The sequence below is a fragment of the Hoplias malabaricus genome, chromosome 15 (assembly GCF_029633855.1).
Source record: "Hoplias malabaricus isolate fHopMal1 chromosome 15, fHopMal1.hap1, whole genome shotgun sequence".
NCBI lineage: Eukaryota > Metazoa > Chordata > Actinopteri > Characiformes > Erythrinidae > Hoplias > Hoplias malabaricus.
In genome coordinates this window covers 13,156,529-13,181,413 of record NC_089814.1, presented here as the reverse complement: position 1 = coordinate 13,181,413, position 24,885 = coordinate 13,156,529, and the positions used below count along the sequence as shown (strand labels likewise).

At 39.4% G+C, this 24,885-nt stretch overlaps 2 protein-coding genes across 2 annotated transcripts; one reads left to right on the top strand and one right to left on the bottom strand.

The window, feature by feature from the left end:
* The first annotated feature begins 304 nt into the window (after positions 1 to 304).
* Positions 305 to 14,645, top strand: c6.2 (complement component 6, duplicate 2). The gene is made up of 18 exons (XM_066645632.1): positions 305 to 494; positions 1,175 to 1,336; positions 2,609 to 2,765; positions 2,847 to 2,991; positions 3,378 to 3,525; positions 4,556 to 4,694; positions 4,799 to 4,993; positions 5,323 to 5,563; positions 6,310 to 6,432; positions 6,723 to 6,889; positions 8,303 to 8,528; positions 9,255 to 9,423; positions 9,987 to 10,104; positions 10,770 to 10,902; positions 12,609 to 12,803; positions 13,285 to 13,372; positions 13,588 to 13,829; positions 14,464 to 14,645. The coding sequence occupies exons 2-18, from the start codon at positions 1,191 to 1,193 to the stop codon at positions 14,643 to 14,645; spliced, it is 2,814 nt and encodes a 937-aa protein (XP_066501729.1). The 5' UTR covers positions 305 to 494; positions 1,175 to 1,190.
* Positions 14,646 to 15,066: 421 nt separating this feature from the next.
* Positions 15,067 to 24,474, bottom strand: c7b (complement component 7b). Its single transcript, XM_066645633.1, has 18 exons — positions 24,345 to 24,474; positions 23,870 to 23,934; positions 23,539 to 23,614; positions 23,294 to 23,435; positions 22,952 to 23,096; positions 21,957 to 22,095; positions 21,661 to 21,795; positions 20,614 to 20,857; positions 20,406 to 20,519; positions 19,262 to 19,428; positions 18,463 to 18,691; positions 18,019 to 18,190; positions 17,841 to 17,928; positions 17,493 to 17,625; positions 17,174 to 17,362; positions 15,715 to 15,802; positions 15,437 to 15,618; positions 15,067 to 15,239 (listed from the first exon to the last, which is right to left on the bottom strand). Exons 1-18 carry the CDS (start codon positions 24,348 to 24,350, stop codon positions 15,067 to 15,069), a joined length of 2,487 nt encoding a protein of 828 aa, XP_066501730.1. The 5' UTR covers positions 24,351 to 24,474.
* Between the last annotated feature and the right edge of the window lie 411 nt (positions 24,475 to 24,885).

Below are 24,885 nucleotides of genomic sequence, written 5' to 3'. Positions count from 1 at the left end.
CTTAGAACCTTGTCAAGAATGCTTTCTCCTGAGTCGAAAACTAAAGGGAACGCTCAATGTTATGTGGGTCTGTAATTTCTCAGTTATTTACTCCTCTCTCAAACTGAGGTCAGATGTCAGAGATCAGCGAGAGCAGAGGCCTGAGGAGGTTTACTGGAAGCTGGGGGCGCTGTCTTGATGGATGAGAGTGAGAGAGAGAGATAAGGGGGACTTTAATAAGAGGGGGACTGAGATTGAGCTGGGGTGAAATGACTCTTTGACTCTTTGGCCTGTTTCTGGTTGCTGCTTACGTAAACATACAGATGCCATTTCTCCACAAAAAGGGTACACACTAAGGCCATTCACTTCAGTATAAGCTTCTGCCTTGAGGGATGCTTGGAAAAAGACGGAGAAGCGATAAGTCTGAATAAACACCAGGAAAAGAAAGCCTAGACACTGGTTCAATCCTCCACTCTGGATTATCTGAGCTCTACACTTTTGTGATCTCCTACACGGTGAGTCCCAGCTATTCATCATCACTCGCTGTTGTGGTTTACATTTTTTATTTTAATTTTGACTTGTTTGTTTTATCGATTAACAGCTATTCAATAATTTCTGTAGAATAAACAATGACATGTCTGATGTAATACAGTGATTATATGATTATTTCATTATGGTTTATATTTTACTATGAACGGGCAACTGAAATCTATGAAACAATGAAAATACTTTTTTTTCTGAATTATCCAGCTAAGGACCTGTAACAACATTGTTGTCAAAACAAACTTCTGTGTGTTTTGAGAATGGCTTAACATCTTTTTTCACATAGAATAATAATAAAAATGTATCAGTGTGGCTCCTGCTGATGATGCAAACTATACATTAATATAAAATATGTATAAATAAATACATTGAATCAAAATGATTAAAAAAAAAAAGGTTTTAAAAACAAGAAACAAGAACTATGGACCAGACAGGGGCAGAAATCACAGACATTTACCTCATGTTTGTCCTGTCTTATTTAATTTATAAATATTTAGGAAAACAAAATAAAATTTTATGCAGTTTTCTCCATGGTTGTATTTAAAATATTCTCACATCCACTGTGTGATGGAGGAGAGGTACCAAACAGTTATCAGTAGGGATTAAAAATAATAGGGCTAGACAAACACACTCATTTTATCCCTCTTTGTAGTGTGTCCTGCCTCTCTATGGGTCCCTCCAGCTACCTTCAAATTTCAGTTCTCCTCCTGGCCTCAGTCACAGCTACTTCAGGCTGCTTCTGTGACCACTATGCATGGAGCTCCTGGTCTTACTGCACCAAGACCTGTGGCCAGGGGACACAACAACGTACAAGGTAAGCATGTTATACTCTATATATATGTAATCATCATGTGAGGTGTACAGTTTCTGGCAAATATTTGGACACCAGTTTAAAATACACCAGTCAGCCATAATAATAAAACACCTCTTTGTTTCTACATTCACTGCTGGCTCTGAGCTCCACTGATCATACAGAAGCACTTTTATTTTGTAATACAATTACTGGCACAGCAGGTAGTGTCACAGTCACACAGCTCCAGGGGCCTGGAGGTTGTGGGTTCGATTCCCGCTCCGGGTGACTGTCTGTGAGGAGTTGGTGTGTTCTCCCTGTGTCTGTGTGGGTTTCCTCTGGGTGCTCCAGTTTCCTCCCACAGTCCAAAAACACACGTTGGTGACTCAAAAGTGTCCGAGGGTGTGAGTGAACGTGTGTGTGTGTGTCTGTGTTGCCCTGTGAAGGACTGGTGCCCCCTCCAGGGTGTGCCCAATGATTCCAGGTAGGCTCTGGACCCACCACAACCCTGAACTAGGTAAGCGCTTACAGATAATGAATTAATTACTTGCTGTAGTCCATCTGTTGCTCTGCAAACTTTGTTAGCCCACTTTCACTATGTGGTGTTATGGTTATGTTATGGCTGATCGATGTATGTTGTTCATAACAATGCTGTCAATAACATTTTTTTCCTTATCTGAAACTATTTGGAAATATTTAATGATGAACAGATTAAAGGGCAAAGTTTTAAATAAAACATTTTTACCTTAATTTACCTCAAACATTTTTCAATGTTCACATTTTGGCTATATGAGATTGCACTGGAAAAATAAAATAGATGAATATAAAACCATTCCAGCATTGACTTTTGGGACAGTCCATGTGTGTTTTCTGTTGCAATGGAACACCATTCATTGCCTTTGGGACGAGTCTGAGTGGTGTTTGTGACCCAGAACTAATCATTCAACATGAGAAGCTGTTTCTGCAGCAAAAAGGTACAACCCCAGTTAATAGCCATGCTTTCCAGATGACTGGCAAAGCATCCTAGGTTTCTGCACATGGAGAATTCCTGTAAGAAAATACATTAGAAACTTAATAAATTAACTAATTCATGTTTTTAATATGGTTTTGTGACTGTGTAATGCAACATGTGCGTGATGTGTTCACTATTATTTTATAAAGTGTGAGTGTGTCCAAACTGGTGCGTCTTATTGGAACACAAGAAAATATATCTGTTTTCTTAAAGATATATTGTCAGTGTTTAATTTTATTAAGTTAAAGTACAGAACATAAGCCTCTGTTCTCTGTGTTTTTCAGGAGTGTGCGTTATGATGATTACTGGAATAAGAATAACTGTGCTCAGCTTTGTCAGATACATCAGAGCAGGCTGTGTGCTGAAGAGGCGTGTCCTATACACTGTCAGTTAACTGACTTCGGACAATGGTCAGAGTGCTCACCATGTGCCAAAAAAATGGTAAAATATTTCTCTCTCTCTCTCTCTCTCTCTCTCTCTCTCTCTCTCTCCATTCTTATTCAAAATGTGTTTGTGTTTTAGTACCGGATCAGGTCAGTGCTGCGTCCAGCTCAGTTTGGTGGTCAGGATTGTAGTGAATCTCTGATGGAGGAAAGACCCTGTCGTACAGCCAAGAAATGTGAAATAGAGCCAGTCAATTGCAAGGACAAGTTCACTTGTGATAACGGTACTCCTTTTACTCTTATATAGTGGATTTTACATTAGGAATTTGCATGTGAAACATGAATCACATGACATTGCTGTTGTATCAAGACAATGTATTTTCACTTTCCTTCTCATTATATCTAGTAGTTCTCATTTTGAGGTTGATATAAGAATATTATGAGGATATTTTACATCTGGTAACAAAATTTATTCTATGTTATGTGAAGAAATGTGAACAGAATATAAACGATATCTGGCTTCATCAAATAATATGTACATGGAAAAAATAGACATGTGATATATTGACATGACAGTAATAGTATATACTTATATCCTTTGTCTGTACATTTTAATGGCAACACATATCTTCATTCATTGTATCTGAGCTGTAATTCGTATTGTCTGCAGGCAGATGTATAAAAGCTGTTCTTGAGTGCAATGGTCAAAACGACTGCTTGGACAACTCTGATGAGAAGAACTGTGGAGCGATTAAACGGGTGTGTGCCACAGAGAGAGAGTTTGCTGGGCTCCCAGGAGCTGATCTGATTGGTAACGGGTGAGGATCAGTTACAGTTAATAACGTTTTAGCAAGTAAAGAATGACCAGGCATAGCCAATACATAGAGATAAATCAGAGAATACTCCAGCACTGAAAGTGTGGGACAGAATGTGAAATGCTAGTAAAACCAGAAAGCACTGATTAATATATTAAGTCAAACATTTGATGTTCATCCTAATTAAATATTTTACGATTATTTTATTCTGTGTATACTAGCTCATTTAAAAGTATAACACTGTAAAGCTGTCCACAAATGTTGGAGAATAAATAACATTTTAATCACCATCAGTTCCCTCAGTTCCTATTGATTAACACTTAATAACTGAGTGAGTGGAGAGGACAACTGGTTCAGATTTACAGCAGAATTAGAGCACATCTGTACTGTGGCTTGGCGGCACGGTTGAGCAGCAGGTAGTGTCGCCGTCATACAGCTCCAGGGAACTCCGGGTGACTGTCTGTGAGGAGTTTGGTGTGTTCTCCCAGTGTCTGCGTGGGTTTCCTCCGGGTGCTCGGGTTTCCTCCCATGGTCCAAAAACACATGTTGGTAGGTGGACTGGCAACTCAAAAGTGTCCATAGGTGTAAGTGTATGTGTGTCACCCTGTGAAGGACTGGCGCCCCCTCCAGTGTGTTCCCACCTTGCATTCAGTGATTCCGGGTAGGCTCCAGACCCAATGCGACCCTGAGCTGTATATGCGGTTACAGACAATGAATGAGTCAATGTACTGGGACTTTGCTCCTTGACTTTACACACAGATGTCTCTAGATTCCCTGAATCTTTTAATGATATTATGTGCTGTAGTGAGTGAAATACTTAAAATCCCTGCAACAATATTTAGTCTACATGCTTTTACGTTTTTAGCAAAGTGACTTTATCTGTTGTTGCTCATGAAGGACTAGGCCTTTCCTGTATGCTGCTTTTAAGTGCAATGTTATCATTTAAAATATTTAAGTTGCTTTGGCTATGGGTTTGTTTGTATGAATGCACTGAATTAAACTGATATGTGAGCTGACTGAGTTGGTTCTGCAGGTTTGATGCTGTTGCAGAACAGATGAGGGGTGCTGTTCTAGATAACACTTTCATGGGGGACGAATGTGTTCTAAACCGCAGTAAAGCGAACAGGAAGATTTACCGAATCCCAGCCAACATTGAGAATTATGAGATTAATGTGAGGCCTTTTTAAAATTTTACATTTTATTTGTTTTTAATTATGTATTTTTTTTAAAAGTACCATGGGATTTTCATAACTAAAGACTGGTTCTTACCCAACAGGTGGAAACAATTGAAGATATTACTGTGAACCCACCAGTGCAGAGTGAGCAGATTTCTTTAAGCAGAGAAAGCTCAGATTATATAGGTCCACAAAGACTGGATTTTGGTTTCAGCATACCCATCATTATCCGCATAATACGGCAATCCCAGTATTCCAAATCCATCAAGGAACAGACGAAAGCATTCCAACAAAAGGCAAGAATATTGTTTATAACAGCTGTGGAAATCTCCAGATGTCTGAACATTGCATAGACTACATGGCTAGGTTTTTATTTACACAAGGTCGTCCAACCTGTAGATGCTAACTGTTGTGGTTAGGGTTTTATTGCTTTCAGCCAAAGGCAATGACCAAAACACGATCTAAACCTGGTTCTTGGTGTTATTTTGGGAACTAGGGATCTTCTATATCTTCACTCATTCAAATAATTCAATTGGCACCTTTATTTTTTAATGTTTGGTGCATAGATGTAAAGTATAATAAAATATACATAATATACATTTTTTTTTCCTAACCCAACTTTCAGGACTCTAGATTTTTCAGGACTCACCAGGTCATAGCCACTGCTACTTTTAGGACAAAATCAACTGACCTGTATTTATCCGCTCCGTTTCTGGAGTACCTCAACAGTCTCCCTCTGGAATATAACTACGCCGTCTACAGGCAGATCTTCCAGCTGTTCGGGACACACTATTTTGTCTCTGGGACACTGGGAGGACAGTATGACATGCTTTTCCAGTATGCCCGTGAGCAGCTGAAAACTCAAGGTATGTAGAAGGCTTAAAGGAGCACTTGCTGATTTTACAGTCGAGAGTTCATTAGAACCAGAGTGCAATTGTTTCAACAAGATTTCTCTGGCACAGAATGCACTTGTGCTAAAGCCATTTCGAAATGTACTTCTGTAAAATCATAGTGGGTGTATTTTAGAGTGAATTTGTACCAGTTACAAAAATTCTAAGAACCATCTGGTGAATTTTTTAATAGCTGAGAATCTCTTATGCACTACATGGCCATTTTTGTCAACACCAGCACATACAGCATTTATTTTTTTTATTAAAGTAATTAATATACAGTTTGTCCCTCTTTGCTGCAGTAACAGCTTCTATTCTGCAAAGCTTTACACTGGCTTTTTGAAACCACATCTCTGAGGATTTGATTGCAACAGCCACACGAACATTAGTGAGGTTTAGGTTCTGATGTTGGATGATTAGTACTGGATCACCAACACCAAGTCATTCCAGAGGTACTGAATAGATGTTACATAAAGGTTCAGTGTTCCACAGTTCTCTGGTCACATCCACTATCAGATTTCATTTCATGTTTATGGAGTTCAGGTCAAGATTATAGAAACTTTATGTCCACAATTAAACACCCTTTTCCATAATGAGTGCATTGTAAATGAGCTGAATTCACTAATTACAAGGACTGCCTATGAAAATTGGATTGAAAATTGGATATACCATGTACCTATTGAAGGCATAATATCTGTTTTTATGGTGTATATTATTTACAGGTGTAACAGAAGAGCAGGCTCGAAATTGCATCAGAAATGAACATTCATTCTTTATCTTCATTTATTTTACCTCTTCAAGAAGCCAAAGATGTGGCACAGAAAAGACGACCTCCACATACGAGGGTGATTATGTCACCTAATTACAATAATACCTCATCTCCAGCATCTGTAAATACATTCTGGATTTCCTTACATATAAGGCACTCACTTGCTTAATACAAAAGGTGTTGTGCATTTACACGTCTTGTTTCTGTTAAAACAAAAATGGTAAATTGGTTATTTACTCCGTTTGGAAATGCCCATTTGGAGAATTTGTAATGGAATAAAATCCTGGGACCTGGGACTATATCCATGCTCTTTAAATACAATTCTTGCTTCTTTATTTTCACTTTGCTTTTTATTTTCTCCCTTAGGATCCTTCCTGAAGACCTCAGAGAAGTCTCTCTCCATAGTGAAGGGAGGAAGGTCAGAATATGCTGCTGCTCTGGCCTGGGAACTGAGCGGCAGCCCTCCAGACAGCACCACATACCAGGACTGGATCAAATCTACTGTAGACAATCCAACTATCTTAGAATACCAGGTCAGAAGTCTTTAGATCGATGTGGTTCGACTTTGCAGACCAGCATCAGTCTGTAATACAAACAGACCTAGGGAGATATTTAATCAATTCACACACAGTATCACACACACACCTTTGTAACCGTTTCTTCTTATTTTAGACATGTTTACAGTTGACACATGTTTGAAATGGCTTAGTGGGCGGCACAGTGGTGCAGCAGGTAGTGTCACAGTCACACAACTCCAGAGACCTCCAGGTTCAACTCCCACTCCAGGTTACTGTCTGTGAGGAATTTGGTGTGTTCTCCCTGTGTTCCTCCCACAGTCCAAAAACACACATTGGTAGGTGGATTGGTGACTCAAAAGTGTCCGTAGGTGTGAGTGTGTGTGTGTTGCCCTGTGAAGGACTGGCGCCCCCTCCAGGGTTTATTCCTGTCTTGCACCCAATGATTCCATGTAGGCTCTGGACCCACCGCGACCCTGAACTGGATATGCAGTTACAGATAATAGATGGATGAATGAATGGCTTACTAAAGCAAATATAAATAGAGGTTCCTATATATTCATTCCAAAATGCTAAAGAGCCAAGCCTGTCTAATTATGTGTGATCTCAGTGTGTCATAGTTCAAAACTATAGTATTTTAGTCAGTGTGCTAGTGATTTTTCAATTTAGCTAAAATTAGATGTAAAAAACGCACATGGTGGATCATGGTGAAGCTACAGTTTGTTTCGCTGTAAAATAGCTCCATGGCCTTGAGTTACTGTGAGCTTGCTGTGTTCTTCCCATGTTTATATGAGTATAATCTGGGTACTCCAGTGTCTTCTTACACTGTTGGTAGGTGGATTGGCTGTATGTAATTTTCTCCTGGTGTTAGTGTGTGTGTGACTCGGTGAGTGTGTGATGCCCTGCAAGGTTCTGGAGCCCTGTCCAGGGTGTGTTCCTGTTTTGCACCCAATGACTCACAACAAACCTGAAAGGGTGACAGACGAATATGAAGGAATTAAAATGTAGATTACATTATTATGTTAATGTACCCAATTTATGATCTAATAATCTTTAGTTTATTAGAGAATTCATTCATTCATTATCTGTAAGCGCTTATCCAGTTCAGGGTCGCGGTGGGTCCAGAGCCTACCTGGAATAATTGGGCGCAAGGCGGGAATACACCCTGGAGGGGGCGCCAGTCCTTCACAGGGCATTGGAGTGTGTGACTGGGTGAGCATGTGATGCTCTGCATTGTACTGGAGCCCCCTCCAGGGTGTGTTCCCGTCTTGCGCCCAGTGATTCCGTGTAGGCCGTAGTTCATGTAGGAACTGGATAAGTGGTTACAGACAATGAGTGAATGAATGAATGATTAAAAAATAAACAAACAATCTAAACGTTCTGCCATATTTTCCCACATGCTAATGATTGTATCTTCTCTGTTTCACACAGCTAGCCCCTCTAGTAAACCTGGTGCGAGGTTTTCCTTGTGCTGTTACTAAGAGACGACACATGGAAAGAGCTCTGGCTGAGTATCTGACGAGCTTTGACTCCTGTAAATGTGCCCCTTGCCCTAACAATGGCCGGCCAGTCCTGTCAGGGACAGAGTGTTTGTGTATATGTCAGACTGGTACCTATGGGGCAAACTGTGAAAAACGAGCCAAGGACTACACTTCAGGTTTGTTCTGTTTATATTTACTCATGGTATTCATGTTTTATATCACAAATAATAAATGAATTAATTAATTAATAGATAAACGCCGCACAGTGGCACAGTAGGTAGTGTCACACAGCTCCAAGGACCTGGAGGTTGTGGGTTCGATTCCCGCTCTGGGTGACTGTCTGTGAGGAGTTGGTGTGTTCTCCCTGTGTCCGCGTGGGTTTCCTCCAGGTGCTCCGGTTTCCTCCCACAGTCCAAAAACACATATTGGTAGGTGGATTGGCGACTCAAAAGTGTCCGTAGGTGTGAGTGTGTGAGTGAATGTGTGCGTGTTTGTGTTGCCCTGTGAAGGACTGGCTCCCCCTCCAGGGTGTGTTCCTGCCTTGTGCCCAAGGATTCCAGGTGGGAACCACTGTGACCCTGAACTGGATAAGCGGTTACAGATAGTGAATGAATGAATACATTTATATTCTGAGACAGAGAGTCCAAGTGAGCAAAAATGGCCTTTCTTTCTATAGGTAAAGCAGGTGACCCTCCATCCCACATCAGTCAGCAGGATGCTATACAACATGGATATCTGTTAGATAACACAGCAGATCAGGGTAGTATTGTGTGGTTGGGGGAGATCCTGCTAAAAAGAAATGGCTGTGGCTAAAATTTGAGGAGGAAATTGCGCAAACAAAAAATACAGAAAGTGTCCCCATAATGTGTTGTTGATATATGTGGTTTCTGGTGTTCCCCCAGAGGCTGTTGATGGCTACTGGAGCTGCTGGAGCTCATGGAGTGACTGTGACTCCTCCATGAAGCGATATCGTACACGATCTTGTAACAACCCAGTTCCCCAAAGAGGGGGAAAACCTTGCAAGGGCCCTGAGCGACAAGAGGACGAGTGCACCATCTCAATTTTCCAAGAGTAGGTCATTGATGCCATAATTAAATATATAAATATCCCAAAGAGTAATCAGGAGAAGGAATGACATTCTAACAGGAAGACACTGAGATACAAAAATTAGTAATACTTTATTTTTACATACAAACTCTTTATTTCTATTTCAGTACGTTTACACAGGATCTAATGCACCCTGTGTGAAGACTGGTGTTCAGCTGTGCTTGCACAGCTTGTGTAGTTTCCATAAAAACTACAAAAACAAAAAGCATAAAATGAAATTAGATGCTCTAGAGCAGCTGCAAATGTGCCTGCAAGTTACCCATGACCAATGCCAAGTGTCAGCTAGAGGGGAATAACCCCCAACCCCTGGCTGGTGTCTACACACTTTTGGTCATATAGTGTATTAATGATAATAGTAGTAAGATAATAACTTTAAAGACATACATTTAAAGATGTTAGAGTGTTTATGGCATGTACTTTACCATCGTAGTTCATGTGTTGAACATTTTAGTGGAGTATAACGTGAGTGCTCACACACATCTGGGCCCTATGATGCTCCTCATGTTCATCTTTGTGTTTTTCTACAGGCAGAATGTGTGCATTAATGATGATGACTTTGTGAAGGAAGGCGAAAGTGAGAGTGAACTGCCCCCAGGAACGTCCGGCTGTCCCAAACCAAAACCTCCTCCCAACAGCCGCCTGAGGGTTAGTACACTCACACACTCTCCTTGCTGTATTCAGTTTGTTTTTACTGAACATCTTGTGAAATTTTAAAGGCACAGAAGGCAAGTTTTTATTTTGCTCCTGGGCTCCCCTACATTTGCAGAGGGTTATTAATTTTTACAGCATTGTACTGAAATCAAGTGGGGGAGTGTATGGGAGAGGGTGTGTTTCCTATCCTCCTCCAAAAGTAATGTAGTGCAGTTTCTGCAGTGCTGAGTAGCAAGGACAGAGACTCTAATCTCCATATTACAGAACAGTGAAGCATTAAAATGATTTTGAAGCTGTAATTTTAAGTTAAAATTACTACAGTGTTCCTTTAAAGCCCTAAAGTTTGTCTATTTTAATGCTCTATGAACTGTTTTCCCCCCTATTCACTGTACTGAAGGTGTTTATTTATAAGATTACAGGACACATACATCAGCCTTTATGGAAAATGATAATATCCTACATAAATATCTGTAATCATCAATAGTCAACACTCTCTAGGGTCAAACTGACAAGTTTACATTACTTGTCATGACAGGTTTATGCATGTGTCATGTAGCCTGATGAACAATGACATACAGTAAAGTGTTTTCCATTCTTTTACCCCCTCCCCCTCACCACCCCCACCCCACACACTGCGTTTTCTCCTTCACTTCTCATAGATTAATAAGAGGCGCTATGATTATGGAGATCATGAGGAGTTTGTGTGCTACACTGGTTTCGAGTTGGAGGGGTACCAGCTCATCTACTGTCTGCAGAGTGGCTCCTGGGAGGAACCTAAGGGCCGCTGCATCAGTATGTTGGTCTTACAAGTTTTGAAAAATTAAAGACACAAAGGGAATATTGTTAAACCTCTTGATTGCTGTGATCACCTACGATGTCATGAAACTCACACCTGTGAGGTTATGAAACCTGGTCTCTAAAGACTGAAAGTGTGAATTGGAATGAAACTGCTGGGGTAAGAGTTTCATGATGGCTCTGTAAGTAGCTTACAAATGACCCCATCAAAAAGTGCTAACAGCTTAGATAAAGCCTCAGTAGTTTATTTGCATCTAACGTCTTAATACATGAGATGTTCTTATGGAGGCAACACATTTAAGACATTTAGTTCTATATTAGTTAGCAACTATTCAATTCAAACTAACAATCATTACCCTGTCAGTTCACATAATTCACACCTACATCTAACAAAACAAGCCTTTGGAATAACATCTTTAAGACAATAACAACTATAGAGAGTCAAAGACAAACCTCTTTTGTATACATTAGTAATATATTTAATCAGTAGGGAACAAATATTTAACAGAATGACACACAAAAAGCTTCAACATTAAATATATCAATGTTTCATTTATCCAGTTTAATTTTGTTCAACCTACTGCCGCTTTCATTCTTCAGTGAGTCAGACCTCAAAAACAAAGTATGTTTTCTCTAAAGGAGCCTCATACTACCCTTCAGAGAAACAATACCTTTCCCACAAGGGCAAACACATCAGCTGCCTTGCCAAATGTCTTGGATATTTTTACAAATTGTAAAAGGAGGAAATCAGCATTTATTGGGGATATTTATTTGGAAGTACAGAGACATAAAATTGCTAATTCTGTTCAGAAACTGTAAGGAAACCCCCTGAAGTAAAACAAAAGCTGTAATTAAACAAACTAACTATTTAATAAATATATACTGTATTTAGTTGAAAATGTGTTTCCTGAAAACATGTTGGTTTAGTTAAAAGTGAAATAAATCAGACACCCCTGTCAGCATGTGGATTTACACCACTTCTGGGATAATTTGGCACTGCAGACCCATTAATCCGTATGGCAAACTGCATGTGAACCAACAATGGTCCACAATGTCAAATGCTCTTTTGGTCACATGCCATGAAACACCTTGCCCATGTTTGGCAAATATATGGCTGCGCTGGCTCTGGCAAACTGGATGTGAGCTAGAAGTGACTGGCACATATGGCTATCGGTAGTGGTGCCGTAAATCCATGTGGTAAGAAGGCCATGAAAATGGGGAATGTGGGCCAGACCTGATCCAGAATAAATTTGCTCTCTGGGGAGTAATGTCTCTGACCTTTGCATTGTGTCTTTGACTTGACTCACTATTAAACATTTCTATCAAAATATGTTTAATAAAACACATACACATTGGCCAAGGAAACTGTCTCCAATGGAGTACCTTTAAGTAAGAAATAAAAAAAAAATCTTAATTTTCAATTGTCAGTTTTAAAAAGATTTTACTCCAGGTGTTTTGGAGCATTTCTGGAGCAATTTTCACACAGTGTGAAGGACAGCTGTTGTGTTCAAATGATGTAGTAAACTAAAAATCCACAACAATGCAGATACATGTTTTTCTTTGGACAGTGTCACTGATATATGTGTATTTATATTGATATTAATATAGTTTAATTTGATATTTGGTACAGTAACATATCCCAGACTTTTGAAAATTCCAGTAAGCAATGAGCCATTGTTTTGTTTTAATTTAATTTCTTTCAGAGAATATGTGTTCCAGACCTACGCTACCAGAGGATATAAACGTAAACCCAGGCAATGTCGAGTACAGCATTGGTGCCAGTATAATGCTGAGCTGCTCAGGCAGTGGGAAGCGCCCAGTGGGTCCACGTTTCTACACCTGCAGCAGCGCACTCACATGGGACCCACCCATCCCTGACAATATATACTGCAAAGATGGTACCTTCTAAATTCCAGATTTATTGTCACATGTATTCATAATTTAAATCATTCCAAAATACAGTGAAATTGCTATAATTTAACAGTATTGTCCTACAATCAAAAAGATAAACAGAAATACACAGGGTGCAAATGGGATTTGTTGAGGCTAATATTTTCAGTGTCCCAAACAGTTCCATTCTGTGAGGATCTGATTGCTCTCAGTCATAAGAACATTAGTGGGGTCACATACAGATGGTGGATAATTAGCTCACAAATATTACTCCAGCTCGCCCTAAAGGCATTGGATGAAGCTTTATCACTTTAGTGAGAGCAGTTTCACTTCTCCACTGCCGAGAACTAGGGGGCTTTAAACCCATTTAACTTAGATTGTGCGTGGTGATTTTAGGCTTCTCCAGAGATTCTTATTAATGCTTTTATTTGGATAATGAATGTACTAAATTTAAATGTAATTATGGTTTTCTTGTGCTTATTTGAACAGAGGACCCCTTTGTACATGACAGTAGATGTGCCAAAGGAAAGCGCCATGATGGTTCCAGCTGTGTGTGTATACCTCGAGAGGACTGCAGGTGAGCATTAATAACTACTCATAATAGAAGTTTTAGCTAATGACATTCCTCGATAACTGCTAGGATACTAAATGGTCAGGAACACTTTGTAGTTACAGTGTTTTATTGGAAATTATTATGTATCTGTAGCACCTTAATGTATTGTTACCTGGTTTGTTTTGTCCACTCTCATTTGGGAAAATCCACAAATTGTGTGTGTGTGTGTTGGCTGGTAGTAAGTATAAGGAGGACTTTTGCGTTTTGGACGCGGTTAAAGGCAGCACAGTGATGATGTCTGCCTGCGGCTTTCATGCTGGGCGTTGCCATGGAGATAAGCTGCACTTCATGAACGATGGGCCGTGCAAAACTGACGTGGCCAGTGTGGACTGGGCCAAATTCAGGGCCAGTGTTTCTGAGAAGAGCTCAGTGCAGGAGCCCTGCGGATTAGACACCTGTTACGAGTGGGAGACCTGCTCAGGTACATCTGCTCTTATCATTATCTCACACGGTGCTCTTCTATGTGTACAATAGAACTACAGTTTTGACTGTAAACTTGGATATTTAACTATGTACAGTTATATTTAAATTTACTTGCTCTGTTGACTGGTAAGTATACTATCATACAGTTATCAGCATATATTCTGCATTCAAGATGTAATCACAATACACCAGCATTTTGTCTTTTGCCAGCAGATTTCTTTTTTCATCTAAATTAATTTACAAAACTAAGTTATTGATAGAGAATTTTAAACTTTGGAACATTTACCAGATTTACTGTATCCTAACAAATATTTCCCAAATCAACTGAAACAAATTGATTGAAATTTGATTCTGTTTTTTTAAACTGCAAACTACAAATATTTGGTGACAAAATCAATCTAAGCCTTTTGGCAAAGATAGTTCCATCAGCGATAGTTACACTGTGTTTGGTGACCATAAGTGTGAATGTCTGTCCAGTACATCCCATTTCATTTAAAACTTTTCTGTGGAGATTTTAAAAGCTGTGTCAACAATGGATGCACTTTACAGAATCTGAATTTGAAAGTGTGTAAGTCTTTTGGACAAGTTGTGAATCTCTGTGTTCTGTTCTGGTGCTTTTCTTTTTTCTCCAGAATCAGAGACGTGTTTGTGTAAATACCCCAAAGACTGCGTGAAGAACGAGAAGCACACATACTGTCTGAATATTTTGAAACTGAAGAGGAAGCGGGTTATGAATTTGTGCAGCATGGCTGCCATGAAGTGCAGTGGTTTCGAGTTTGAAATTCTTAACGACGATGAATGTAAAAGCTCCTAATTCCAGCCCTAATCTACAGTTATACATGTCTGTTTTTATATCTGGGAAGATGAAATAATGTCATTAGATTCTCAAATAAATCAGCACACATTTAGTGATGTAAGGCACCCATGCACTGTACCGTTATCTTATTTTGACTTACATAAATATACATAAGGTCGACATTTGTGGTTTGCAATTTTTCTTATTCGAATGGCAAAATATTGTATTGAATATAATACTTACTATAATTTAAGTAATGTGGCTTAATGGTTTAAGCCATTTACCTGTTCATTTTGTGTAAATATCATACATTCACTGACTTAAGCAAAAATATATAACAAATATAAATGTATATTTACATCCCAGAATATACGTGTAGTATATATACAGGACAAAAAGACTAACTATTGTCCGTTACCTTTTTTAAGAAATACTATTATTATTGTGCTGGGCAGTTCCCAACTTTGATGACTTTAATCTGTTTCCCTGAGCACCTCCAGGCTCCTGCCTCACATTCTGTCATTGGCATTGGGCTGCCACTGTCCACAGAGACACAGAGGTGGGCAGAGCCTTCTGGGCATTCCTTTGCTTCTTTGCATTTACACTCCGACCCTGAAAACACACAGCAGTCTTATGCCTAGCACAATCATTCAGTTTAAATACCTATTGCAGTTCATCTGAATGGACACAAGTAAATGTATTAATTCTGCTTTCAGTTTACTGTATAACTCTATAAACCACTGCATTCAGTATTGTGATAAAATTAACAGTGTATGTTATTACTCAATAGAATAGATTTAAAATCCTACCAGTGCAACTCTCCCAAGGTTGGCAGCCCTGACAGGATGTAAATTTGGTCTCTGGCCATTCACATTCACTGTCCAGCAGCAGGGAAAATGACCGCCCCTGACACTGCAGTGCCCCAAGCTTACAAACGGTCAGTCTGTCCACCCTGCCTGACAGCACAGAGGCACACACCTGCAGAGAGGGCCTGGACACAAGACCGCAAGTCATAGTTTTAGATGAGTCTTTTATATACACAGCTTATACACATGTTCTTTACTGATATAAAGGAATCCCAGCTTACTCGCATTCATATGGCATTCTGCACACACACTGCCCCTCCCCTTGTTTTTCCCATGGCTTACACTCCAGACTTGGTTGGGATTGAAGCACTGAAACACACATTTACCTCAAGTTATATACACACACATATCTCAATATTGTCTTATTTATGTATCTAAAAATAAAAGGTTTAATATCACAACATTTCATAAGAAAAAAATCTTTATAGCGACAGCCTCTGCTCTGTGGATTTGTTTGTATTCATCAACAGCTACATTAATGAGTATAGGGATTAATGCTGAATGTTCAGTAGAGTTTATCAGCTAGATGCTAGGTCATTTTAAAATATCAAATTCGATCTGAACAAATAATAATACTGTCTTCACAACGGCTGTGCCAAATCATAACGTGTGCAATAATATCAAAAACGTTGTTTTCATTTATTATCTGTAACTGCTTATCCAGTTCAGGGTCGCGGTGGGTCCGGAGCCTACCGGGAATCATTGGGTGCAAGGCAGGAATACACCCTGGACGGGGCGCCAGTCCTTCACAGGGCAACACACACAATTTTTGAGTTGCCAATCCACCTACCAACGTGTGTTTTTGGACCGTGCGAGGAAACCCACACAGACACTGGGAGAACACACCAAACTCCTCAAAGGCAGTCACCTGGAGCTGTGTGACTGCGACATTTCCTGCTTCACCACCGTGCCGCCCGGAAAACTTTTTTTTAAATTTCAAAAAAATTATTGTGATTATCGTAATATTCTGACTTGTTTACATAATGGCGTCATGCAGTTACACCTAATATGGTATACATTCATTACATGAGTCATTTAGGCACAGAGACGGTGCGGTGGAGATGTGTTTACAAAATAAGCAAATGCTCACACATTTATTTGTTGTTTCTTCTGAATGATTTAAATTGTTAGATTTGTACTAAAATAAAATGTAATTAAATATAATTGAAATAAGAAATTAATTATATTATTAATTTAATATAATTAATATAACATTTTTTTGCAATAGTGTGTTCTTAAAATAAAAGTAATAAATAAAAGTATTTTCAGTGCTTTTTTGATATTGCCAAAATATCATTATCGCCAAAATACCCTGAAATATCGTGATATTATTTTGAGGCATATCGCCTACCCCTAGTATTCACACTTTGACACTGTACACATTTAGTGTTATCATTATAGTAAAATATTGACTTTTTAAGGATTTACAGGAATACTGTAGGCATGTGTTATAGCAGGGAAATCAAACTAAGCTCTACAACTACCCCCTGGGGCAAGAAGTGAGTACATCTGCTCATAGGTACTTAGGAAATGTCTTAATGCCTTAAGATGTCTTAATGTCCTAAGCTAGTAACAGCATCCTGAGCTGATATTGTTGATAAGTGGAACAGTAGATAACGATGGAGGACTTGCCATCCTTTCCTCACTGAATGTGAAAACCAAAATCTTTAAAATATTTACCCATGTTGCATTGAAAGTTGTCTGGTGCTGGAGACCAGCTGAGGCTGGCGCGGCACATGATATTTTGCTCTCCCTGGAACTGCATTCCATTGGGGCAGGACAAGGAAATGCTTTCTCCGATTAGATAGGTCTGCTTCAATGGAGTGGCGATGATATGATTCAGGAGAGGTGGAGCATCACATGAGGACCCTAGAAAATGGCATTAGCATTATTCCTGAACTAGACATTCCCCTAGATGTTAATTTGAAATCAGTATCTCATGTATTGCGTAGGTCTTATACCTAAACCACAAACAAAAACAAAAATAAAAATGACTTACTCTTGCAGTCTATTTGTCCTCTCTTCCAAAACAGGTTCTCTGTACATTCAACAACAGAGTTCCCAACCAGCTGAAATCCATGAATGCAGGAGTATTCTATCTTACTGCCAGCTGGATACACATCTTTAGGATTCTAAACACACAAGAGTTAGTGAGATATTTGTTAAAGCGTAAGGAAGCTGAGGCTTATTCATGCTACAAAAACAGATCTAAAACTATCTACCAATGTGGCTTGAATCCAGTTAAAGACACAATTTTGGCTTTTTGCTGTTCAGACTGCAGACAATCTCTTTTGCACAAAAATGGTGTAAATAAAAATGAATATAAATGACCAGAAGAGAAACTCACCAAAACATATCCATTTTTCAAGGCAGGTGGAACCTTGCAGGACTTGAGTGGTGTTACAGAGGGATCAAAGCAGTGGGGCTCCATAAATCTAAAACATCAGATAAACAAATAAGACTCAAACAAAGTACTATGATTAAATATATTCAGTCTTGTGCTTGGCAGCTCTTCTGTGTCAGACCTTAAGTGTTCGATATCTGGGTCCTCACAGGTTTTGTGCTCGATTAACGGGCCGTTACAATGCTTGCCTCCATTTATTGGTTCAGGATTATTACATTTGCGAGTCCTAGACTTCTGTCCCTGAGAACAAGCCCCCCAGGCAGACCAGCAACTCCAGCCCCCGTGGACCACTCCTACAAGAGCACAGTCAGTTTTACAACATGTCTCCTAGCTGTTTATTGATGAGAAATAGAAATTAACAAATATTATTCATATTATTCAAGATTCCTATGTGGAACTGCTCCTTAGAGCACATTTAGTTTCTATAGTGCTCATTCATTCAGGAGTCTGCCAGTAAAATAAACCTTTTTCAATTACAAATTTTGTGTACATTTATTCCACCATTAACAATACATGGACATCTGGATCAGATGGTGTTTATGATTACATGTGATATGGGCTGCACCTGGCTGTTCTCCAAGGACATGACCGTTCTGGCAGGCTGAGCCACTGGTGTCAGGTTTACACACACATGTACATACTCCATCTCTCAGCACCAGTAAGCCATTGTTTTGGCAAGGTCTGCAGTGGCATGGATCCTGTTCGTCTAGATATTCCTCCAGTGCCCTCTTCAGGTGGAGTTTTTTAAGTCCTGCACATGTTACCTCCTTCACCAGCTCATAGATTGGCCTCAACTGTGGAGAGAAGAAATCATCTGTCAAAAAACAACTAGCCAACACTTAAAGGGGTATTTTATTATAATTTTTTTTTACCAATAAATAGTAGTGTATCTGCCATGAGATGAAAAACAAGTTGCTTTGTATTCCCTGAATGAACCAGTTACATAGAATGGGTCCCCACCACACGGGGACAGCCGTTTTTAGTATATTACAACCCGGTATTATATATATATATATATATATAATTTTAGCAAATAATGAATTAGTAACGTTACATTTTCCGTAAATAAAAATAAGACCGTGGTATTAACGGATGGTAATAACGCCTTTATGAGGAGGAGTTTTCGTGTTACGGTTTGACGGTTGTATGGTAATTGCCCATTCACTTATGATCGTGATATTGTCGCATTAAATGTCGAAAATATGTGACTATGTCACGAATTGCAGTCCGCTATGTATGTGACAATATCACGAATAGGTGCGAGACCGGTACATTATCTTACAAGCATTAGGAATAGAATTTCTTTCATAACAAAATCATTGTGGAAAATAGCAGAAATGAGAGTTAGAATGTATTTATCTTGCCTTCTGTTTGATCACTTGAGGATAGTCCTTCACTGACCCAGCCCATTTAGAATACATTTCCTGATTTTTTTCAGGATGTTCCAGGTCCGCAAAGCCCAGGCCAGCCACATATGCAGCGTGGCCTCCGATTATGTTTGTCTTCACAGGCATATTCTGGCCACTTTGTTCTGTGAAGTGACATTAGATACATAAAAAAATCTCTTAGGATCTTAAAATAACAGAAAGAAAAATTTCCCAACCAAGAATTTTCTACTTTAATATAATTCAAATCTATCTATCGTTACACTTATATAGCGCCTTTCTAGATACCCAAGGACGCTTTCCGATCCACACTGCTCAGAACACTCAGAACACTCAATCCACACACACTGGCGAGAAGCGGTAGCCAAACGCGCACAGCGTACTCTCGACCAGGAACGACCGTCCACCTGGAGGACTGCATCGGGCACTAGGATTTCACCCAGGACAGAGCGCCAATCCATATCTGGGCGCACACACATTCACTCACACAAACACACTCATTCACTCACACACCAGGACAGTTATTACAGAAGCCAATACACCTACCCTCCATGTTTTTGGACTGTGGGAGGAAACCGGAGACCCCGGAGGAAACCCACGCAGACACGGGGAGAACATGGAAACTCCACCCAGATGGGACTTGAACCCAAGATCCCAGCGCTGGGAGGCGAACGTGCTAACCACTAAGCCACCGTGCCGCAAATGTGTCTGCCATTGGTTAGAAAAGCTAAAAAAATCCTTGTTTCATACAGAATAACCAAAATTGTTTATGTGCAACACATAGAACTAAAACACCATTAGAATCTCCACAGGAATGTTAGCAGTAAATGGCGTTAACACAGATATAAGGATTTTCTTGGTTTTTGCCCTCTACCTTATACATGAATGGAAAGGGACCACTAAAGAACCACAGATCATCGTATATTATCTGGGTGATGACCATTCTAAACATGAGACAGACATAATGATGCACTTTACTTGTTACTGCACTGATACAAGTGAGTCACTAGTTCTATGGTTTGTCTTCACTGTAATATAAATAAGTATGAACCCAGAAACTAACATGTTTCTTGTTTTCAGTGTGTGATGGGAAACATAGTGAATGAAAAATGAATAAACTCACGACTGAAGCTCTTAAAAGACTGGATCAGTTTCTCACACTTGGTAGTTTTCTTCTTTCTGAACCATCGTCTCTTCACAGTAGTAATACACTGGTGGAAATCAATGTCTCTCTTGCCTATATTCATCAAATAAAACAATTAGGCAAAACACTATAATTTCTGTAGCTAAGTTTCATAGACCTTATTGCAGAACAGTCAGGTAACACATACTCATCTCTCTGATTAAGTAAGAGTCAAACTCCAGCAGGAGCTGGTACTGCCCACCCAGGGAGCCCTCTGCCATGTAATGTGTCCCGTAGAGCTGCAGGATTGAGCGGTATGCTGCAGGGTCATATGTACTGGGTAGAGATGACAGTGCCTTCCAAAACTCTTCAGATAGCGTCAGGTACTCAGGAGCACTGTTCTGAAACTGAGCTACTTCCACCTCATTCTTAATGATCAATAAATGATAGGCCTGCAGTGGAAGCATAAGTAACTTCAGGTTGCAGATTTAACCAGAAAGGAGATACAACACAGTGGGTGGCACTACTGCCTTCTACACAGCAGACTAGGGTCTAATTCCCAGCTCAGGCAGGAACACCATGCTATGCAAATGAGAGTCCTTTGGCTAGAGTCCTAATATTGAAAGTCACTCTATTAATAAACATAGTCATTGTGTACATTTGATTGTGTGGTTTTATTTGCAATAATTTGTCAAATTCAAAAAAATATTAGCATTTATGTAATCGCAGAATATATTTGGGGACCTAAGCTATCATGGTGTGCAAAAGCCTTAGCCCAGGCAAGAAACATGCTTCAGACTAGACTACATGCTCCAAAATAACCAGACACCCCTTCTGATTAAAACATTTAACATTTTAAGGGGCACCCCTTGCTGAAATAAATATTTATTTTATTTAATTATATTTATTTTAATTAATAAAAAAAGTTTGCATAGTCTCCATAAAAAATTCCTCCATTGCATTGGGATTCTATGGTTCACCGATGGCATTTTGTACAGCATAGTGCTTTGGAGCATTTAAAGGTTACATGCTCTACCAAAGAGCACTGTAGTTTTATTCTGTGACAGGAACTTTAGAACCTACATTTCTCTGACATTACATCAATACATTACAACCTTACAGTCAGTATCTTAGTCCTGCTTGGTTTAAATCTAGAGCTACCCTGGATATAAGGAAACTGTATAGCTGGTCACTAAGGGAAATATTCAACAAGTAACATAATGTAAATATCCAATATCTTACAAATTGGCTTTACCTTATCCCTCTTCAGCTCACTGTGAAAGGTTCTGTGATCATGGCCTCCTCTGATTGTATATCTCTCTTCCACATGTTTTGTATAGGACCAGGAGCTATTGTAGAATTCTTCACTGAAATCATTCTCAATGCCAACCTAAAGAGTAATGTAAAAAAGAGCTATTAATAATAACGCCCAATAGACTTGATTTGTCAAAAAAATGATCACTTTCATGAAATTATATTACTACATTAAAGGGACTGTGTAGCTCTGAATTAGGTGTAATCTTGGTTTGGGATTATTCTTTATAATTGCACCTGAAAGCTGTATCCGAGGATGCTCTGTGGGAGTCTATAGTAGTCTTTATGGTCCCCACTAAAAATTCTTCTGCACTGGCCTCCAAAGCTGAGTGTGTTAATCACACCACCTTTCAGCTTTCCTGTCAACACGTCAAACCTGTGGAACACACCAAGTAACGTCCTGAGTGTTAGCTTGCATGGTAAACTTTTATGCCTAAATCTGCTATGTGCTTTATTCAGATACTAAAATATCAGCAGCACCTTATGCAATCAGATTCAATAATTACACTCTCTAAAAGTCCTTTCGACAATTGTTTCCTTTGTACAGATGTGTGCACATTTTTAACAGGTCTTTCTAGCACTGTGGTTTCAAATGGTGTCATACAACTTCAAAAATGATGACAGTACAATTAAAGCTTGCTTGTAGTTACATCTTTCAAGAAAAGCAACACTTAACAGCAGTGATTTCGGAAATGCTAAACCATTATTGAAACATTGTTTTATGGTGTATGTTGTATTTTGTATATTGTATATTGTATGGGCGGCACGGTGGTGCAGCAGGTAGTGTCGCAGTCACACAGCTCCAGGGACCTGGAAGTTGTGGGTTTGATTCCTGCTCCAGGTTCTCCCCGTGTCCACGTGGGTTTCCTCCGGGTGCCCCGGTTCCCTCCCACAGTCCAAAAACACACGTTGGTAGGTGGATTGGCGACTCAAAAATGACCATAGGTGTGAGTGAATCTGTGAGTGTGTGTGTTGCCCTGTGAAGGACTGGCGCCCCCTCCAGGGTGTATTCCCGCCCAAAGACTCCAGGTAGGCTCTGGACCCACCATGACCCTGAATTGGATAAGCGATTACAGATAACGGATGGATGGATGGATGTTTGGTGTATGTTTTTAGTGTAAAAACACATTCTTTGTGTGATTGTGAAATGGTTGAAAGGAATTTCCATAATATTAATATTGCAGACAGACATTAGGCTGGAAAAAGTGCTGTAGAAATTCAAGAAGTCTTACCCTTTTCCTGTGAGGTCAGAATTGGGTGGGGTTTTTTGTGTAGTACACACTGCAGTGCTGGATGGAGGACACCGCTGTTCATCTAAACCATCCTCCTCACAGTCCTGATCTCCGTTACACACCAGTGAAGGGCTGATACATTTCCCTAAACACATACAGACACAACTGTACTGTTACTTACTAAAGGAGCAACCAGTCGCTCTCTGTCCAGTGAGTCTTCTTCATATTCAGACATTCTACAGACACCTAATTGCCTGGATGTATCAAAGATTGTATACATTTATATTTATGTATAAACATCTGTCTCTGAATATGCAGTGTTAATTTCATAATGTCAGGTACCAGATGTGCAGCGGAATCTATCTCCACAGCCAGTTTCAAGAGGACAGCCCTTCGTAGGAACACATGCTTGTCTTTGAATGGCTTCCCCCATACACGCAGCACCCCCAAACTGAGGGTAAACATCTACTGAACGTGTTCGGACCTAGAAGCAAGCACAAATACATTTTTTTTTTAAAAATCATGTGATTAATTAAAGGTTTAATACTAGTATTTACAACTCCGAAATGTACCACTGATTAATGCACCTGTGTTTTTGTGCAGCCATCACATTCTGACCAGTCTCCATAACCTCCCCATTTGCAGTTCACTGGTTGCTGGCAGCTGTCAAATCAAATATGAAAAAGTGATCCACTCATCACATTAAGCTTCTGTTCATATTGCAATTATGAAACATATTCAGATAATTCAGATAAATGGCTTGTTTGCTTGTTTGTTTTTAAACAGTGCCTTTACTATGATTAATGTATGTAACTGCCATCCCTTCTGACTGACTGCCATGCATTGCCCATAACAAGGCCCCTTCAGCAGAGTTTACAGTTGCAAATAACTGAGTGTAGTTTTCAAATGAACACTTACCTAATGTAAGACAATGATGTAAGCAGGGCTAAGAGGCCAAACTTAACAATGGTTATGAGAAATATCTGGAAACAATAAACAGCAAATATCAGCAAATGTAGCTCTGATATCTATCCATTAGTTACAGAGAAGCATATAATCAATCAATTCTTAGAATTAAAGACTAAATGCCCTAGAATTATGTGGGAAATATGTGGTCTAATCTTCCAAACTTAAACGGGCCATAGGCCTACACTTCAGTCTCTCACTCTCATATTTACAGACGACACACAATTTCAATGGCGTTGGCAAATAATAAAAAAAAAAAAGCAAAGACTGAGGTATTTGTAATAGCTCTGGTGTCTAGGACAGATTTTCCACTGAAAGGAAAACAGATATTAAACAGATATTATTCCAATCTTTTCGAAACAATTTCCAAGTACGTAAATTCATTTTAAATAAACAGCAATTATGCTGTTTTACCTTCTGTTCTTACCTTCATGCTGAAGACCTGAGGGACTTTTCTCTCTTGCTGAAGCAGAAAGAGGTGTAACTCATATATCTGAGGCTGGGATTACTCAAGCCAGTGATTTTCTGCACTCTGAACTCTCCATGTGACCCCAAGCCTCTCCCTGAATTTGTGGGACAGTCATTGTCCTCTCCTTGTTTGTGTAACTTCTCTACAACTGAACCAACCTCAGCATATTTTCACAATTTGACATCCTATCGAAAACGGTCATTTCAACTAAACCAGTCCAGCACATTGCTTTGTTTTCATCTTTAAAAATGAGCTTGTTTTGCAGTATGAAGAGTATGATGAAATAACATTTTGTGCTCGACTTACTGGAACAAACTGCTCTCATGGCTAAGGAGAGTTGTGCAATGACTGTTTAACTTGGATGAAAAGTTCTCAAATGTTGGAAAGGTCAGCTGTCTAAATCCAGTAAGCTGAACACCTTAAATGTGCCTCAAATGTAACTCAAATATCTACATTTGTAATTCAGCTAACACTTATCTCTATGAAAATTATGTATATA

What these genes read in the sequence shown, in the direction of transcription:
- c7b (XM_066645633.1), bottom strand. An exon ending in TCTGACCTCACAGGAAAAGG is followed by an intron (nt 22,096 to 22,951) that starts GTAAGACTTCTT and finishes TGTGTTCCACAG; the next exon opens with GTTTGACGTGTTGACAGGAA. An exon ending in CCAGATATCGAACACTTAAG is followed by an intron (nt 17,929 to 18,018) that starts GTCTGACACAGA and finishes CTGATGTTTTAG; the next exon opens with ATTTATGGAGCCCCACTGCT.
- c6.2 (XM_066645632.1), top strand. Translation starts at nt 1,191, where the DNA reads ATGGGTCCCTCCAGCTACCTTCAAATTTCAGTTCTCCTCCTGGCCTCA. An exon ending in ACCATCTCAATTTTCCAAGA is followed by an intron (nt 9,424 to 9,986) that starts GTAGGTCATTGA and finishes GTTTTTCTACAG; the next exon opens with GCAGAATGTGTGCATTAATG. An exon ending in CAATATATACTGCAAAGATG is followed by an intron (nt 12,804 to 13,284) that starts GTACCTTCTAAA and finishes TTATTTGAACAG; the next exon opens with AGGACCCCTTTGTACATGAC.